Below are 19,145 nucleotides of genomic sequence, written 5' to 3' on the forward strand. Positions count from 1 at the left end.
GGGCCGGCGGAACTCCCCGCCACGGGACGCGGCGCTCGGGGGGAAGGTCGGGACGCAGCCGCGGGCGCTGAGACCCGCCGGGATCCTCCCGCTAGGGGCGGGGCTGACAGGGGGCGGGGCTTTCAACGTCACGCGCAGTAGGAGGAGATTCCTCCCTAGCGTCACGGGGCGGGGCCTGCTCTGTCCCCGCCCCTTAAGGGAGAGTGGCGCGCGGGAGGGGGTTTGTGTCGGCGGTTCGCAGGCGCCTCCCCTTTAAGGCGCAGACACGTGTGCGGCCGGGCCGGGGAGGCCCGGATGGTGCGTGAGGCCGGAGCAGGTAGCGGGGCCGCGCGGGGTGACCCGGGGCCGGGCAGCGGGCGGGGTGAGCGGGGGCGGGAGGCCCGGGGGGCCCGAGGCGGGCTGGGCCGGGCCGGGCCTGGCGGGGCGCGCGGCTCGGGGGCGCCTGGCTAAAGCCGCCCCGGCCGGGCGGGGCGCGGGGGGAGCCTGCGGGCCGCGGCCCTGCCCCGCCCCGCCCCTCGGTGGCTCCGGGTCTCGGCCCGGCCTGGACGCGGGCCCGTCAGGCGGGGTGGTGCGGAGCCCGGGGCGGAGCGGGCGCGGAGCCGCCTGCGGATGTGGGGCCCCCCCGCCGCACCCCGCCCGGGGGTGGGGGGGACACAGCTCTCCCGCCGCCCGCTCCGCTGGGGCTGATCCTCCCTCCCGTTCTCCGCACCAGCCCAGCCGGACACCGGACACCGCCCGGCTCCCCCCCGCCGCCCCTTCCCAGCCGGGCGCCCGGCAGCCGGGGCAGATGTTCCCGCGAGGGCCGGCGGAGTCCGAGCTCGCCAGGTAAGCGCGGCGGAGCCCCGTGTGTGACCCCTGGAGCTGCGCGGCCTCCGCCTTGGCCGCATCCCTCTGCCCCAGCCAGCCGGCGCCGCTCAGAGGGAGGGACAGGGGTGCTGGTTCAGTGCCGCCTGGGACTAGGGTGGCCGGTGTTTCAAAGCAGACACCTGGCGGGGGAACCTTGGGTCCCACGGCCGGCGGGGGGGTGGGGGGAACCTTGGGTCCCACGGCCGGCGGGGGGGGAGGAACCTTGGGTCCCACGGCCGGCGGGGGGGGAGGAACCTTGGGTCCCACGGCCGGCGGGGGGGGAGGAACCTTGGGTCCCACGGCCGGCGGGGGGGGAGGAACCTTGGGTCCCACGGCCGGCGGGGGGGGAGGAACCTTGGGTCCCACGGCCGGCGGGGGGGGAGGAACCTTGGGTCCCACGGCCGGCGGGGGCTCTGCACTGCCCTGCAGGAGCACAAACTCAGTTCCCTCTTGTGCAGCCTGTACCAGCAGGGTGCTTAGTCCTGGGTGAGGAGGAGAGAGTACCCTGCATCGCTTGTCTGAGTGAAGGGGTGCTACTGGCTGCTCATATATGCCTCATGGCACAAAGGGAACGGACTCTGAGATGTGCGGTGTGGGAGCAGGGTGAGGAGTGCCCTGGCCAGGGGCGGCGCCAGCATGCCAAGCGTGTGCCTGGAGCGGCAAGCCACGGGGGGCGCTCTGCCAGTCGCCGCGAGGGCGGCAGGTAGGGTGCCTGCGGAGGGTCCGCTGGTCCCGCGGCTTCGGGGACCTCCCGCAGGCGTGCTGCTGAATTCGCGGGACGGGGGACCTCCCGCAGGCTGCTGCCGAATTCGCGGGACGGGGGACCTCCCGCAGGCCTGCTGCCAAAGACAGCCCGCCTGGCGTGCTTGGGGCGGCAAAATATCTAGAGCCCTGGTGCTCATGGGACAAATGACACATCTGCTTGCTCTTCCTGATTATTTAAACCCTGCAATCCTAGAGCCTATGTGCCATTTCTGGGCAGGCTGAGGAGATCCTTCCCAGAGCCAGCCCAGCGGATGCCCCTGATCAGGAGACGAAACGAATTCCCACTGCCAGGGGCTGCAATCTGACAGTCTCTGAAAGTGGCTCTAACTGCTGTGCTGAGAGCTCTCAGGTTGCTTTGGGTGGTGGGCAGGCCAGGGTTACGGCACTGTCGAAACCACGTGCCTGGAAAGGTCTCTGGGCCTAGCGATCGCTGTGAGATCCGTGACAGTTCCTGACTGGCCACCCTGCCCGTCGGTCTCCCTTCCAACTCTCCTCTGCAGAGAGACGCTTCCCCAGTTAGTGAGCTGAGCCCACTCCCCCACAGTGATGCACCATGCCGATCGTGGACAAGCTGAAGGAGGCTCTCAAGCCAGGACGGAAGGACTCCACTGATGATGGTGAGCTGGGCAAGCTCCTGGCATCTTCTGCCAAGAAGATCCTGCTGCAGAAGATTGAGTTTGAGCCGGCTAGCAAGAGCTTCTCCTACCAGCTGGAGGCCCTGAAGGGCAAGTACGTTCTGCTGAACCCCAAGACAGAGAATGCCAGTCGCCAGAAGAGCTCTGATGAGGCCCAGATCAGGAAGCAGGGTACGTAGAGGGCTCTGGGGTTGGGAGCTGCTTCTCTTTCCAATGTTTCCGTGTTTGAATCTGCTGAGACCTCGTCCTTTGAACGTCTGGGCTCGCCTACGCTACAGAAGCTCCACTGACATCGCTGTGGCTCTGCAGCTCTGCCATTGTAGCAGCATTGTGTAGCTGCTTCCTGCAGCGCTGGAAGAGGTTTTCCATTGCTGGAATTAATCCACCCTTCTGAGAGGCGGGAACCAGGCTGATGGAAGAATTCTTCTGTCGATTTAGCTGCTGTCTATGCTGGGGGCACTCAGGGTGTCCCGTTTTCACATGCCTGAGAGCCGTACCTCGGTCAGTCTGACTTCTCTGTGTTGACCAGGGCTCTGTCTCCTTTCTCAGTGACTCCTCTCTCTCTTGCAGGGAGTGACCATGCTTTGGGAGGCTCTGGGGATGGCGTCCCAGCTCCCCAGAAAGTTCTTTTCCCCATGGAGCGCCTGTCCATGAAATGGGACCGGGTGTACAGGGTTGGAGCAGGACTCCACAACCTGGGCAACACCTGCTTCCTGAACTCCACTGTGCAATGCCTGACGTACACGCCACCGCTGGCAAACTACCTGCTGTCCAAGGAGCACAGCCGCAGCTGTGAGTGGGGGAAGGGCCAGCTGGCGCGGGGGCTCGGTAGGGCTGAGCTGAGTGTCCCTGCGGTGCTCAGCAGCTAGTGCTGAAGCTGAGGGTTCTCAGGCATTTGCCGGGTGAATCTACTTGCGCAGTGACCTCTGGCACCTACATTGGAAAGTGCTGATTGGGGAGGGAGGCTTGTGTGTGAATTCCCCAAGGCCGGAAGGGACCTGGTGTGAGCTCCTGCATGACACAGGCCAGACACCATCACTGAGCCCTTCCTGCACATAGCCCAACCACTGAGCTGCTCTTCCTGGGGGAGTGTATAACTAACCTGCCTCTGCTTTACCCAGCTACGTTCTGGTGTTGTGCCCACTGCTGTGGTCTCTGGGCGCTTTCCTTTCGTTTCCTATCGGTCTGTTCCCCCTCTTCCCTGGCCTGTGCTGTTCTGCCATCCACTCCTCTCTGGGAAGATCCCCTCTCCCTGCCAAGGCTCTTCCTTGGTTCCAGCGGCATTGCCAGGTCTCCGTGTGGAGAGACTGGTGGTCTGGGAGAAACAGCAGGGAAGGAGGAGCGCCAGTGCCATGTGACCTGCCGGCGTTGTGGAGAGCAGGGCTTAGCAGCAGTCCCTGTTCCCGTCTCTGCAGGCCATGGAGTGACTGCAGGCACCCCTGGCAGAAGGGGGGGAGGGTGCAGGCCGACGAGGATAGTGCTCTGTGCCGCTGGCTTTGGGGGGGTGCTATGTATGGATTGTTGGGAAGGGACCATGCCGCCCAGGTGGAGGTGGCCATTGCCATGAGCCTCTACCCTGCAAGAAGCAGCTGGTCTGAAGAGATGCCATGGTGATGGTCACTTGTTAATGTGGATGGAGGGGTCTTGATGGCTCTGAAGGTATGTCCTCACTGCAGAGTTAGCCTGGCTCTTCCTCAGACCCCTGTCCACACACACAAACCTCTGACCCAAGTGCTTTGCACCTGGGCCAGCTGGGGTGTCTGGGGCTATCGGCTAGAGCCGGAGAGCTGCGTGGTAACTGGCTCGCTCTGCCAGAAGGATACAAGCCAAGTTGAGTGCTCATGGGCCTCCAGTGTCTTCCCTGTGTTCCTGGCCGGAGAGACAAGTTTTCCCACAACTCACTGGGGAAGACTCCTAGCGTGGTTCTGCGTAGTGGAGCACAAAACTCATGGCTATGCCGCCAGAAGTCCTAGGGTGTCACACAGGCGAGCACGGTGCCAGTAACTTGGGTGGGGCGTTGCAGTGTGGCTGCTCACACCCAGGCTAGGGTAACCCAGCTGCTTAGGTGCATGTGCCAGTCACCTGAGTTAACTCTGTGGTGAAAACAGAAGGCTGGCAGCCCCTGCCTTTGGTATAATGGCCTCCATCGTGAATGCTGGCCACCCAAAGGCTGCCCAGTTGCCCATGGGGGCTCTGTGGCTCTGCAGATCAGGCTGGAAACCTGTGACTAGGGCATGGCACCCCGGGCTCTGCCTGTATGAGGAGTGGGTGCCGTGCAGGTTGAATTGGAGAGAGCGTGTGGCTCCTGCAGCAAGATCTGTGCCTAACCCCCTTTCTCTCCTCCCCACCCTGCTGCAGGTCACCAAGGAGGCTTTTGCATGATGTGCATTATGCAGAATCACATGATCCAAGCTTTTGCCAACAGCGGCAATGCAATCAAGCCAGTGTCCTTCATCCGAGATCTCAAAAGTAAGGAAATGAGCCCTCCTTTCTGCCTCCCATCGCCCGGTCCTGCACTCGTCACCTCTCCCAGCACGTGGGAGGCTTTCTCTGCTTGAGCCTGAGGCCTGAATCTCCCGCTGTCTCCGTGCAGGGACTCACTAAAGCAACATGGCCCTGTACTGAGCATGTGGGTCACTAGCCCAGCCCTGTGACTGTGCCCTTGGCCGGGGTGCGCCTTCCCCCGCAGCCCTGGGGACAGTAAGAGCCGGGTGCCTGGTTAACTGGACTGATGGTCTGGCCTCTAAGTGGCAGTGTTCCTGTTTGAAGGAGGGGATCTTTTCGCTGTCCCTGGCCAGTGCTCAGGGGCCAAGGGCTAAGCAGCTGGCTGACTCGTTTCTCTCTCTCCCCTCCTGCAGAGATCGCTCGGCACTTCCGCTTTGGCAGCCAGGAGGATGCGCACGAGTTTCTGCGCTACACCATTGATGCCATGCAGAAGGCCTGCCTGAACGGCTACACCAAGTAGGCGGTGCCTGTGCAGAGCCCCAGGTTTACCCCTTTGCCCCTGGACTGAAGGAAGGGGCTGCCCCCTTAGCCAGACAGTGAAAGCCCAGTCCCTGTGTTCTGAGAGAGCAGGAGCTGTGGGGGACTGTCCAGGGCAAGCGCAGTGTAACATGGGGCATGTTGTGCTGCAGGTGGCGCAGCTGCACCTGGCCAGTGGGGAGCAGCGTGCCGGCCCCCGGCCCCTCCATGCCTTGCAGCACCAGGATCCAACCTGCTCCTCCCCGTGTGCCTTGGAACTCGGCAGCTCCACAGCCTGCTTGCCACTGCCTCCTTCCTTGTTCAGTGGGCACAGCCATGGCAGGTGTCCCCTGGCACGCTGGGGGCAGGTTGTGGATGTGGCGAGAGAATCCTGGCACACTGACTGAGCAGAGGCCGGGGCCTGACTTGAGACCTTGGCCCTAGCCCTGACATGCCCCCTGCCCATTCTCCTGGAGGTAAGTCTCCCTGCCGTTTTCACCAGCACCACACAGCTGACTTCACCACACGCTGATCATCCTGTAACAGCGAAAGGTGCATCTGCAGGCCCCAAGGCCAGCGTCCTGGGACGGGGCAGAGGGCGCTGCCCTCTCGAGGTGCCTGTCCCCGTGCTATCCGCCTGGAGTCGAGTGACGCACTGAGCTGCGTCATGCTTGGGGGAAGCCCTGTGGGCAGGTGGCTCAGGGCTGTGATGTAGGCTGTCCTATGCCATTCTGAGGGGACTGGATGTGGCCCCTGCATCCCCAGCACCTTGTTGCACTAACAGAGATGTCTGAGCTATCCCTGCTGTTGCTGAATCCAGCAGACTCTGCTGCCTGGGTAGCCAGGCCTCCCAGCTGGGAGCAGGCTGGAGCCTGCTTGGGGGGCTGCGGCCTTGGAGGCCTGGCTCAGAGGGAAGGGGGCAGAGTGGAGGGGACTGTGCGAGACCAGCTGCTTGTCTCGTAGGTTGGATCGTCAGACTCAGGCTACGACTCTGGTTCATCAGATCTTTGGTGGTTACCTGCGGTCCCGTGGTGAGTGCAGGTTGTGGGGCACCTTGTCCTGGGCCCAGACAGACCTGAGCCTCCCTGGCAGCTTCCTCTCAGGGGCCCACTCGATTCCCTTGGGACCCCAGCCCACGGTGTTGCGGCGGGGAGATATTGCACGTTCTCTGCCCGGCTGCTGGTCCCTGGGCGTGTGGAGCCTGAGCTGCCAGCGGCGGCAGCACAGAAAGCTCCGGGCCGGGCTGGCTCTGAGGGCTCCCTGACCCCCAGCGAGGGTGCAGATGTGTCCGCAGCACTGCCTGGTTCAACTCCACCCACTCTGCTTCCAGCACTGCACAGACGCTGCTGCTTCCGGTTGGGTGGAGGGAGTTAGCAGAGAGCCTGGGCTCTGCTGTCCTGCTGCTTCCTCCCCGGTCCCAGATCCAGGGAGGGGAGCCGTCCCCCAGGGGTGTGCGGCAGTACCAGCTCTGGGTGCCAGTTGTTCCTGGGTTCCGCCCTCTGGTGCGCTTGGCTCATTGCTCTCTGCTTCCCTTGCAGTGAAGTGTTCGGTGTGCAAGAGCGTCTCGGATACCTACGACCCCTACCTGGACGTGGCTTTGGAGATCCGGGTACGGGCACACTCGCCGGTGGGGTGGGTACGGGGCACATGCAGGCCTGGGTAGAGGTGGAGCCACGGTCAGTGAGGCTGCTCGTGGGGGACAAGTCGGCCCAGCATTGAGGAATAGTGCAGGGGTGCAGCTCCCCCTATAGCTGTGCAGTCTGCCTGCTATCCTGGGCCTGGGCTGGGGGCGCCAGGCACCCTGAATTCTGACCGTGGGCCAGTGGTTGGGTGCAGTTCCATGGCGACCCCCACACCAACCTCCTCCCTGGGAGGTGAGGGCATGTTGCCCCTGGACTGCCAGTTAGCGCCTGTGCGGGCGGGCCCCTTGCGTGCCGGGGAGCACTCAGCCCGAGTGGCTGTGGGGTGACAGGCTCACACTGTCTGGCCTTGGGCCCAGACTAGTGCCCCAGGGGGTCTGCTAGCTGCAGTGCCCTGTGGCGCTGGCGGGCAGCCGTGCCTCGGGGTGCCTGGACTCCGCCCTCTGACTCCCCCTTGTCGTTGCAGCAAGCCGCAAACATCGTGCGCGCGCTGGAGCTGTTTGTGAGGCCGGACATGCTGAGCGGGGAGAACGCCTACATGTGTGCCAAGTGAGTCGTCTCCCCCTGGGGGCTGCTGGCTGGGGGGCGCGAGCTCCTGGGGGCTGTTCTGCAGCGTGGCACGACAGCCTCTCTCCTCTGCCTGGGTGGGCCGGGCTCCTGATGCCAGCCCAGACTGAGCTCAGATCCGGGGTGGAGCCTGGCTGGGCAGCGCCATGTGCAGCAGCAGGGCTCCAGGCGCATCAGTTCACTCCTCCTGCTCCTTGACTCCGGGAGGGATCCCAGCCCCCTCCTCGCTGAGCGAAGAGATGCCCTGCCTCGGGGCAATGCTGACACTGGGCCCTGCCGGGGTGGCTGGCACAGGAGCCGAGGGTGTGACGGCGTCAGCTCATCCCTCTCTTCTGTGCAGATGCAAGAGGAAGGTGCCAGCCACCAAGCGCTTCACCATCCATCGTGCCTCCAATGTCCTCACGCTGTCCCTCAAGCGCTTCGCCAACTTCAGCGGAGGTAAAATCACCAAGGTGGGTGTCTGCGCGGGGTGTCCCTGGGGAGCAGGCCTGGCATGTGGCGTAGTGCCCGAGCTCTGCCCCTGCACTGCGGCCCTCCAGAGGCCCTCCGACCCCTTGTGCACGCCCCCCTCTTGCATTGTGGGGTGGCTGTGCCATGCAGGTGGCAGGTGACTCGTGTAACGGGAATCGGGTAGCCGATGCTGGCGGCCCCGTCCCGCCAAGGGGACGGGAGACCTGCCTCCTGAGCCGGGCAAGCCCCGGGGGCAGGTTCCCTGATGCCGGTCTCTCCTTGCAGGACGTGGGGTACCCCGAGTTCCTGAACATTCGTCCCTACATGTCTCAGAGCCATGGCGACCCGGTCATGTACGGCTTGTATGCGGTGCTGGTGCATTCAGGGTACAGCTGCCATGCGGGGCACTACTACTGCTACGTGAAGGTGAGGCCCCTCCCAGGGGAGCCACTCCTGGGCAGGGAGTGGGGTGGGGCCCTGAGTGTGCACCCTGGAGCCAACAGTGGTGCTGGGTGGCCCTGCTGGATGGTGGGTGCTGTCTCACCTCAGCTCTCTGCTGCTGCCTGGGCAGCCTGCAGTGCTCTGTCTCTAGCTGTGTCCCCACCTCCCAGGTGCTGGGGGGTTCCCTGCTCTGCCCTGGCGCTGGCCAGAGGTTTCTGAGAGGCAGCGCTGGGGAGCACTGCCCTAGACCTGCCAGAGCAGAGGCGAGGGGAGGGATTCCTGGCACCCCCCAGATGCTCCAGTCTGTCTTGTCTCTGAGCGGGGTCTCTGCTACTGTCTGTTGCACACTCTTCCCCCAGGCTAGTAACGGGCAGTGGTACCAGATGAACGACTCCCTCGTCCACTCCAGCAACATCAAGGTCGTCCTCAACCAGCAGGCCTACGTGCTGTTCTACTTAAGGTATGCGAGTTGCTGTCAGTGGCAGGCAGCTCTGCCCCGTCCCTTGGGCTGCCCCCTCTGGCCCCAGGGATCCCCGGCATCCTGCTTCAAAGTGCTGCTTCCCTGGGAGGGCTAGAGACGTGTGCCTAGCAAGGATGGTTCAGCAGCTCCAGCTGGGCTGGCACGTGGCTGCTGGCCTGTCCCCAGGGCACCTTCAGGCCTTGGCTGGGAGTGAGGGCTCTAGCTGTGGTTCTGTGATGGCTCCCGATGGATGGGTGGCCCTGCACCAAGCTCCCCTCCACCACGGCACCTGTTTCCTCAGCATGTCCCCTGGCTCCTCTGACTCCATGTATTTCTCTGTCCTTGGCCAGAATCCCAAGCTCTAGGAAGAGCCCTGAGGGGCCCATTGTTAAGACTGCCTCTGCCCTGCCTGGCCGAGCCAGCATTGTCTCTGACCAGATCAAGAAAACCGTAGCCAATGGGCTGCTCTCCTCGCCGCTGCCTGGCAAGGTAAGTGTCCAGGCCTCGTGCCAGAGACTCCCGAAGCACGGGGCTGCAGCTGTCCCTGCTGCTGAGTGGGAGAGAGCTCTGACTCGCTGCCTTAGAGCCTGGGATGCTGCAGGCATGCAGGGATGTTCGGTGTCTGGGACATGGCCTCTGCCTGGGTGAAGCCACTTGAGTGAGCGGCACATGCTCCTCCGAGGTTCCTTGCTGCTGCTAGCGGAACATGTCTTGGCAGGTGACAGAGGGCAGTGTGGGTCCTGCACAGCCCAGAACATGCTGTGAAGGGTTAGACCCCTCTGTCTGGGAGGCCTGAAAGGCTGCTTGGGGGTGTTTCCAGCCTCAGGACGTGTTTCAGTAACGCACACGCAGCCAAACGTCCTAACTTCACACACAACGATATCTTGTTGGATGGTGTGCGTTATTACTGTCTAGCAGCTCAAGACTTAGAATGATACCTCACAAGACACTTTGTATAAGACGTATCCTAATTAATGACAATGATCAATATTGGGTGCCAAGGTGTAACCCGCCTTCTCGCCTGGGGTGGGGGCTAGGGCTGGCCGTATCCTGCAGCCAGCTGTGCTCCGGAGCAGGACTTAGCTCGCGGCTCCCTGAATCACCCCCTAACTCAACTTCTCTGGCTTTGCTTAGAGACCAGACGGGACACCTGGGAAGAAGCTCCAGGGAGCGGAGGAGGCCGGGACCCCTGTGGCCCGAGGTGTGTTTGGGGCCGGGCCCAAGCTGCAGAATGGGACCGCTCAGGCCAAGCCCCTTGCTGGGTTTCCCTCGCCCAGACTGGCTGCCAGAGCCATGCACATGGCAGCTGCGCTCTCTGATGAGCTGGCCAGGAGGCCCAAGAAGCCACTTGCTGTGTCCCAGGGCTTCTGTGACACCAGTGAAGCGAGCAGGGCCAAAGCCGAGATCCCCAAGCAGAGCTCCTGGGAGAGCAAGGAGTCTCTGTCACCCACCTCGCCCAAGCACCTGGTGGAGCCAGCTGCACCCAGCCAAGAGCCCAGGGGCAGCGGGGAGGGCACTGAGCCGCGGAGGAAGGACTCCAGCAGCAGCAGCTCTTCCAGCCCAGCACACTCGGCCAAAGGACCCCTGCGGGCTAAGAGTGGAGCCAACAGCTTCTGCGCCTCTCAGGACACGGAGTACGGCCCAGCCTCGTCTGCTGAGCAGGAGGCCAAGCCGCCCGGCTCGGAGGACCCCCAAGTGGCGAAATTAAAATCCCTGCTGCCGGCCGGTGCCGCCCTGGATCTGAGCAGCACCACGTCGCCCCCGCCTGCCAAGAAACTGGCCCTTTCTGCTAAGAAGGTGGGTCTGGGGTTGTACCCTTGAGAGCCCCGCTAGTCATGTCCACTCTCTGTGCGTCTGAGGCCTGGCCGCAGTGCCCAGCTATTGCTCTGGGCTCGGGGGGCAGGAAAGCCCCTCACTACCAGCCCGGGTGGGGCCTGTCTGGGCCTTGGGCTTATTGGGCAGCCTGGAGGGCACAATGTCACTTACCCACCTGTCCCCAGAGCTGCCGGAGCCGCACGTGACGGGCTCTCACCCTGGGCAAGGAAGGGAAGGAGCCGTTCCTGGGTGGGCTGTCAGTCCCAAGTGACTTGCCATGACAGCGCCTCCTCAGGGACCACCCAGACCAGGCCCACTTGCCAGTCCTGCCTCCTGGGCCGGTTGGAGCTGGTGCTGCCACGGGAGGATGCTGCAGCTGGGAGCATGTGGGAACCCCTCCCGCTGCAGGGCCAGGCTCTCCCCGGGCCTCTGTTCCAGTGCTGGGGCTCAGCCCGCAGCCTGGGGTTAGGGTTTCGGTTTAAATTTCCTTCCTTCCTCGCTTCCTTTGTGTTTCTAACTGAGAACACTCTTCTGATTCTTCTCCTCCCATCCCCCGCTCCTCCCTGTCTGTGTCCATCCCCCTCCCCCTCTCTGGGCTCCCTTTTTGTTTTCCCCTCTTGGCTCATGGAAACCTCTCCAGACCACCAAGTTTTTATTTATGTCGATAACTGCAGGGCAGCACCCCGCGGAGGGCGAGCGGAAGTGACCGCCGTGCGCCGCCCCGCCCAGCCTTTGCCGACCACTCCTCCCCCACGAGCACCACCCACCCTGCCTCCACCTCTCCCTGGCCTCCCGGCAAGTCCAGGTAAGCCGCGCAGACGCCCCAGCAGCTCGCTCGGCCGCAAGGCAGCGCAGCACCTCTGACACGCAGGGCTGGGTCTGCTCGCTAACCCCTCCTGCCGGGCCTGGGCCTGGGCGCGTGGACCAGAGCGCGTCTGGCCGGTGCAGGGTTTGCCCTTGTCTAGGAGCCTGGGGAAGCAGGTGCCCAGAGGCTGGGCAGAAGTCAGTGTCTGGGGGCCATGCGTGTCTGGGCTGTGGCGTCTCTGGCAGAGCCACAGGGATCCTGTGCGTGCTGGGCAGCGTGGCAGCTGCTCCCCATCCCTGGAGGCCTGGGCCCTCCTGCTGCACCAACTGTGCTGTACTTGCCTTGCTGGGCGCCCCAGGGCCTGTGAAATGTTCAATCTGCTGTCAGCAGCTGGCCGGCCGCCCTGGCGTTCTGCTTGTGCCCCACGTTCACGTGGCTTGACGTGTCTGCCACTAACTGCCTCTTCCCTCCCAGGGTACCAGCCTCCTCTGCCGCCTGCCTGCTGAGCCGCTGGCCTGCCAAGGCAGGGGCCTCTCTGTGAGTGCTCACAGCTGAGAGCTGAGACGGGGGGGCTGCCCTCTGGACAGGCCTCTGGACCATGTTACCGCATCTCTCTCTCTTTTCCCCCCCAAGGGTGCTCTCATCTGCTCCCAAATCACCACTTCCTCGGAAGCCTGCCTGCAGCCCCAGCCCAAACTCTCCGCTCCTGGGCAGCAGCCAGCCCGCCCACCCTTCACACCCAGGCAGGGAGAAGGCGGCCAGCCAGGCCCTGCCCGGCTCCTCCAAAAAGAGACGACGAAAGCAGCATCTCGAGGTGGTCCCCCAGGGCCTGGGCCCAGCGGGTGCTAGCGGCGAGAGGGCTGGGCTCACCGGCCCCCCCCGGAAGAGACGGTACCTGGAGGAGGGTGAGCGTGAGGAGGCTGCAGCCAGGAAGAGAGAGGGGCTGGGCAGTGGGGACCTGGAGTGGGAGCGCAGGCACCAAGCCTCAGGCTCCAGCTGCCCCGTGGGCACTGGGCCCATCACCCCCCGCAAGAGGAGGAGGAAGAGAATGCGGCAGCTGGAGGAAGATCGCAGCCCCGGCACATCTCCCTTGGGCAGGTGAGGGGGCGGGGGGGCAGGAGCCTGGGCCTGGCGGCTCGGCGCCATGGGGAGTAAGGGCCCAGTGCTGGCTGTCTTGCTGGGTGAGGGCCCGGGCCCGTGAGCCCTGTATCTCTGCAATGAGCCCAGCCTGGGCCCTGGCCCACTGAACCCAGCTGCCCCCTTCCCTGCCCCTTGGCTTTGCTGCCGTCCTGGCTCTGCCTGGCAGGAGATCCCTGTGTGCAGCCGCTAGCTCATGGTGGGAGCTCTGACGTTAGGGGCTCCTGGACCCTCTGGAGCGGTCAGGTGTGGCTCCAGTGCAGGGCAGGCCACAGACGCTGGGCAGGCTCTGGGCCTGGGATGAGGCTGCTGCGTGACGACGACTCCTGCCGCCAGTCTGACCCTGGGTCTAAATTCACAGCAGCTGCTCCGGGAAGGGCGAGGCTGTGACCCTGGCGTCCGGGGCAGGAGAGCTCCGCAGGGCGAAGCAGCAGCAAGGTTTGGAGGTGGAGGATGGCGAGAGCGAGCATCGGAAGTGCAAGCGGAGGGAGAGCCCAGGCAGCCCGGCTTCCAAGCCCGGCCCTGAGCAGGCAGCTGTGAATGGGCTCCACACCAGAGCCAGCACTCCAGGTACTGCTGCTGCACAGGTGTGTGCTGTGCTGGGCGTGTGCTCTCCTAGCCGGTGCCTGGCTCATAGCAGTGCCTTTGGCAGATTGCGGGGCGGGGGGGAGCTGGCTGCTCTCCCTCTGCCCCCAGAAAAACCATCCCTCCTGCCCCACAGGCCCCAGTTCTAGGCCACTGATCACACCCAGAAACTCCTGCTGGCTCGGCTGCTAGGCTCTGGCTGGCTGTGTCCTGTGCCCGTTGCCCCTCCCCTCTGGACTGTCGGATGTGACTTCCTTCAGGGAGGGGAAGGTTCCTGCCCCTGGGCCTGGCTGATGGGGGTGGGTGTCTCCAGGGGGCCTGGCTCTGCCTGTAAGATGAAGATTTCCCCTCTGCCAGCTGTGAGGCCAGGCCAGGGTCCTGCGAAGCCCACGCTGGCTGGGCTGGCTTAGTGCTCCAGCCATGGAATGGCCCCTTCAGGACACAGATCCTACAGTGTAGCTCGAGGTGAGCTGTCTGCGTGCTCACCCCTCCCTGGTCTCCGCAGTGCCAGTGTGCATCTGGGACAGCCAGGTCCGAGACGGCTCCACGCGGGGCACTGGGACAGCATGGCAGAGCAAGGAGGAGGCCAGCGTGGTGCAGGAGCTGCTCAGAAATTCCTTGGATAAAGCGTATGGGAAGCAAGGTAACATCCCGGCACTAGGCTGCCGTCTTGGTGGCTGTGCACAGGTGAGTGCACCGGGCCGAGGCTGCAGGGTAATGGTACGGCCCCTCTTGGCGTTGCAAAGAAAGAGGCTGGTCCATGGAGCGGGGGCAGGGGATGTATCTTGCACTGAGGCCAGCAAAGCCGTCCAGGTGGCCACTGGCCCCAGCTCAGCCAGGAGGGGCTGGTGGGTCGAGCAGCCTGGCACTGTGCATTAGTGCGGCCTGCAGTCGCTGATGGGCAACTCTGCTTTGCAGTGCTGACGTGGGAGGGTGAGATCTCGGCCATTAGCCAGGACGCCGTTCGGGACATGGCGTGGGCCCGGCGCGCGAGAGTCACCGACGACTGGGACGAGGACTTCGACAGTGGCAAGGTGAGGAGCCGAGTGCTGGCGCTAGTGGAGCATTATGGCTCGTTGTTGGGGGAGGGAACGATTGGACTTGGTCTCAGGAACTGATCCCCTTCCTCGGGCTTCTGCCTCCTGTCGTGGCATGCTCCGTGTGTGGGGTGTGTGGGAGCTGTGCCGCCAGGTCTGACCTGGAGGCCCCTTCCCTTCACTCTGCCGTGGGCTCTGCTTTCATTCAGGTGAAGAAGAGTAAAAAGTTCAAGCGGGAACGGAGGAGACACTTCAACGCCTTCCAGAAACTGCAGAGCAGGCGTAACTTCTGGTCCGTGACTCACCCAGCCAAGGTGGCCAGCCTGAGCTACCGGCTCTGAGACGGGCCTTGCGGTTCAGTCCTGGCATTCGTGGGCCTGGGGGAAGAGTGGCTGGACCCTGTGGTGCTGATGTCGACTCGTCCCCTCCCAGGGGTCTCCGGAGCCAGGCTGAGGGCCGTGGGGTGTGACAGGCTGGGGTGGTTGTCCTTGGTTCTGCTGGTGTTCAGCATCCTGTGCAGGGTGGGAGCAGAACAGGAGGAGTGGGGCCCCATGGAACAGGGGCTGGTTCTTGGACATTGGGGAAGGTTGAGACTCGCGGGGGCTGCTGCTGCTGGAGTTGAGCCAACCTGGCTAGTTCACGTGCTCTTTTGCCCTCGTACCACCATGGCTGGTGCCAAGGAGCATCATGGGGGGCACTGATGCCTCCCCCCAGCAGGTAGCTGAGGAAGGGCCCCTTAGGGCATGTCCCATAGCCAAGGCTGGGATGCAAAGCATACCCTGCTCCTGATTGCCACAGCCTCCTCCAGGCCCCCGCTCCTGGCACCGGGACTGCCCAGCTGCCTGCCTTGTGCCTAGCCATGCTCCTCCCTTCCCTGGAGCCTTGTGACTGTGCTGCTGTCACACGCTGCCTGCTGGGGCAGCCATTCCCCTGCTGCACTCGCCCCAGGTGCTGGGATTGCAGCCAGCCCAGTGCTTCTGGGCAGGGAAGCGCCTCTCAATGGCGCTTTGTCACTGCTGCTCCCTGGTCTCTGCTGCTGCTCCGTGCTGAGGCCTCTCCAGCTAGCTGCACATGTGGCTGCTGGGTTGGGGCTGGCAGCCGGCGCTGCTCTGCCTTGCAAACACAAGCCCTGCTCATGGGGCTCTGAGGCTGCTGCCTATGGCAGTTTTCTGTTAATGCCTCCCTCTGTACTGCCGATCTCCTCCCCACCCTTCCATCCACAGGAGCTGCTTCTCCCTGGGTCCCTGGGCGGAGGGAGTGATGGGCTCATACAGACCTCCTCCAGCCCAACCAACTGTTCTCGTGGGTGAGCATCAACCCCGTCCAGCTTGGCCTTCTGTCCTGGGTTCCCCCTGTCTAGCTGGGGACATGGCTGCTGCCAGAGTGGGAGAAAGGGGGCTGTCCCCTGCCACAGCTTGGTCCAGCTGTGTGCATCCCTGCACAGAGAGCAGCTGCTTGCCCCTAGCACACCTGCCTTGACTTCACTCTGTTTGGCTTCCCCCCGTAGTGCCCTGGTGCGTCTCACTGAGGGAGTGCTCTCTGGGGAGGGGATGCTGCTGGGCCAGGAGCAGATGAGATGGGGTCTGCTGGGCTAATGGGGCTGTTGTGGGGGCCATAGGACGATTTCCTGGGGCACTGCTGCTTCAGTGGAGAGGCTGCCTCCACCCATCTGCTGCTGCGTGTCCATGTCTGCCTGGTACCTCTTAACTGTGTTCCTGGCACCGCTGCCCCTTGGCCAAACCTCCCTGCTGTGCAATTCCCAGGAAAAGAATCTTCTCCAAGTCTTCCACTGGCAGGGCCCTGCTCTCCCCCCTTCTCCCTGGGAGCTGTCCTGCATTATCTTCTAAATACCTGTTAACCTTTTGCACCCCCCTGTCAGCCAGACAGGCCAGGTGAAGGGGTTAATGGCTGCAAATCATTTCATTATCTCAGATGTGTACATATATCAAAGCCTGTTTAATGGCCGTTACAGCTAGGATTTGCATTTATTTAAATTTTCAACTTAGTCAAGGGGAGAAAAGCCAGTGTGAGACTCTGTCCCCTCCCCAGGGGAGATTTCCCCCTTACAGTGGGGATTATTCTGACATCTGTACAGTTTGCTGATTGACAGTTCCATAATCTCAATGTATATGTGTGTAGATACCCGGAGCTGATCTGTACATGGTTGTATTTTGCACCTCCTGCTGGGGACAATGCAGTAGCCTCAGCTATTGCCAAGATCATGGTGCAATAAAGTAACCCGTTTTTGAGTCCTGGCTGTGTCCAGTTTGTGTCACTGCTGAAGAGCCATCCCTGATCTTGCCTGTAGCAGGTGATGCAGCAGCTGTAAGTAGCTTGATGCCTTGGTTGTGGGGAGTTGGGCTGTCTTTAGCAGTGCATGTAAGGGATGGTGGAGAAGGGCCAGTCTCTGGCTGGGGAGGGAGAAGAGCCTAGGAAGTAGCAGATTCATGCATCTGCCTGGGGAGACCTGTCTCTGCTAAAGAGATTCTGTTCTAGCCTCAGAAGGCTTCTGTGCGTCTCTGATCCCAGAACAGCTGCTAGCGCATGCTTTGGGGCTCAAGGAAATAGCTCCCTGTTGTGGGGCTGGGGGCCGTGCGCCCACACCCACCCTGTGCAGAAGGGAAAGCAGCTGTTGGAGGGGTTGGTGTTACACTGCACGAAGCCCCACTCTTTAAAGCCTTAGCTGATTGCCTTTAACCTCTGGATCCAAATGGGCTCTCAGCAGCAGCCAGTAGCCTGCCTTGCCCAGGAGCACTGTGCACCTAGGGGTAAACCAGGTCTGTGGCCATGGCGGTTCAGAGATTGGTGGGGGGAAACTGTTATGCAGACAGAACTACACAGGATCGTTTTAGGGGGCAAGACAAAGATGCCACATTTATTATAACAATTTGATTTATGACCAATAACTAATACCTCCCCCCCACACACACACACCAGATGTTCTGCAGCTGCTGCATAGTTACCAGTCCTGAACATAGCTTGAGTCTGGGGCTTGATTTTGCAGCTTGGGTTTGTAGCTTGAGGCGGCTGACTGGCCAGGAAAGCCGGGCACAAGGAAGGGCTGGGTCTGCCCTCCCATGCTGGCAGCAGAACGCTACCCTCCAAAGTCTCCCATCTCACCCATCCTTTTTGTAGGCTTTAGTTTGAATCCAGAGTCTATAGGTCTTGCTGTGTCAGGCTGCCTCTGGGTTTGGTGATTGATCACCCATCAATTGCAGGCCTGACTTTCAGCCTGGGACCTGGCTTTGATCTTCCTCCTATTGTATCTTTGTTCTTTTCTGTTTAGGGTGGACTCTGCTTACTTTGTTAGGGCTCTTGTCTGCATCTTCAGCCGGTGGGGTTTGAACTCTATATCATCAGGCCAGGCTGGGGCTGGAGGTTGATTCCATCACCCATCCATACCTCAGTCACACATCTAAACTAACTAATAAGATTACAGCAGGGTTTGCAAAAATGAAATTTGGAGGAAGCTTTTACAAAATGGAGTGAGTGTTTTAAAATGGGGTTTGAATTACAATATGGCAAACATTGAACAGAAGTTACAATACTGAAACAGTGCAAGTCTCAGTGATTTAAGCAGGAATGAGATTGACAGTGAAACTTACAAGGGCAACTGGCTGAACAGCTATAACTGGTTTATGAATGAATGTTTTCATTCATAAAACTTTACTTATGAAGTTACATTAATAAAGTGAACAATTAAAAACAATGTAATTCATCAGTTCTACGTTGTCCCTCTTGGCTTCACAAAACAGCTGCTTCTTCCCTGCTGCCCTTAAACGAAAGGTCTCCAAGTGGCAGGTGCCTCCCCAGCCCATTGGGTAGGGGGGAGGAATTCAGTACTGGATTTGCCATACTCCTTCTTAGAAACAGCTGCTGGCCTCATCAGCCACCCACTCACTTGCTCTTCACTCCGTTTTTCCTCTGCCCGCCTCTGTCCCCAGCAATGCACAAACTGCCTTGCTTTGAGGAGTGAGCACTCCTTTGCCTGCATTTCTACTTGCAGGGGCAGGCTGCTCTTGCTACCCTAGTGTCATTGCTCCTTTATTAATCATGCTTTTGTGGTAGTGTCCCATGGTGCTAGGCCCTGCACAATAGTACCAGATACTCCCAATGGGCATGAGGAACAAACAGGAAGAACTGAAAGTCTTAATCCATAAGCCAAGTTAAGACTTAACTGGCATCACAGAGCCTGGGTGGGATAAATCTCATGAGTGGAATATTAATAAAGAGGGAAGGACCAATAGGGAAAAAAGGAGGAGGTAGTGTATATATTGCCCTTGCTCGGAGGTGAGAGGCAGATCAGCTGAAATTCTTTTTGTAAAGGTAAAAGGGAGGAAAAATAGGGGTGACGTAGGAGGGGTCTACTATAGCAGCAGTTCTCAACTAGGGGGTGTAAGGCCCCCTGGGGAGCTGTAAGCAGGTTTTAGGGGTCCTCCAAGCAGGGCTGGCATTAGACTCAGTGGGACCTAGGCAGAAAGCCAAAGCCACGTGGGGCTAAAGCTGAAGCCTGAGCAGCTTAGCTTTGCAGGGTCCCCTGTGGTGCGGGGCCCCATGCAATTGCCCTGGCTTTGATATGCAGATAAACAATTGTCGTGGCACAGGTCGGCCATTCAGTTTTTATAGCGTGTTGGGGGGGGAGCCTCAGCAAGAGAGAGACTGAGAACCGCTGTATGCTAGCACACAAATCAGGAAGAGGAGATGGATGACAAATACCCCAAACCCAAGGCTGGGTAGTAATGAGGGACTTTAACCACCCAGAGACCTGCTGGAAAAGTAATACACCACAATGCAAAATTTCCATAAGTGTTAGAATGTGTAGGGGACAACTTGTTTCAGAAAGTAGAAGAAGTACCCAGCTAGACAGCTGGTTCCGACTAATAGAGGAATTGGTAGCAAATCTGAAGATTGAAGGCAATTTGGGTGAAAGTGAACATGAAATGAGAGATTTCATGATTCTAAGAGAAGAGCAGAATATGGATAGTGATCTTCAAAAAAGCA

At 61.2% G+C, this 19,145-nt stretch overlaps 1 protein-coding gene across 8 annotated transcripts; it reads left to right on the forward strand.

Annotated features, from left to right (window-relative positions):
- The first annotated feature begins 240 nt into the window (after window positions 1–240).
- On the forward strand, window positions 241–16,393 carry USP36 (ubiquitin specific peptidase 36). Of its 8 annotated transcripts, none has more exons than XM_044982051.1 (19): window positions 241–316; window positions 2,112–2,417; window positions 2,817–3,038; window positions 4,605–4,715; window positions 5,105–5,207; window positions 6,171–6,238; window positions 6,746–6,816; window positions 7,314–7,396; window positions 7,755–7,866; window positions 8,150–8,290; window positions 8,665–8,765; window positions 9,116–9,254; window positions 9,900–10,562; window positions 11,255–11,385; window positions 12,019–12,483; window positions 12,884–13,092; window positions 13,613–13,750; window positions 14,026–14,141; window positions 14,354–16,393. In XM_044982051.1, the coding sequence occupies exons 2-19, from the start codon at window positions 2,165–2,167 to the stop codon at window positions 14,483–14,485; spliced, it is 3,258 nt and encodes a 1,085-aa protein (XP_044837986.1). In that variant the 5' UTR covers window positions 241–316; window positions 2,112–2,164; the 3' UTR covers window positions 14,486–16,393. The 8 variants fall into 8 exon arrangements, with proteins under 8 accessions (XP_044837986.1, XP_044837990.1, XP_044837989.1 ...); XM_044982055.1 differs by having other exon boundaries at window positions 252–297; window positions 2,156–2,417; XM_044982054.1 differs by having other exon boundaries at window positions 263–316; window positions 2,156–2,417.
- Window positions 16,394–19,145: the final 2,752 nt, after the last annotated feature.

This window comes from Mauremys mutica, chromosome 12, assembly GCF_020497125.1.
Source record: "Mauremys mutica isolate MM-2020 ecotype Southern chromosome 12, ASM2049712v1, whole genome shotgun sequence".
In the NCBI taxonomy this organism is placed as follows: Eukaryota; Metazoa; Chordata; order Testudines; family Geoemydidae; genus Mauremys; species Mauremys mutica.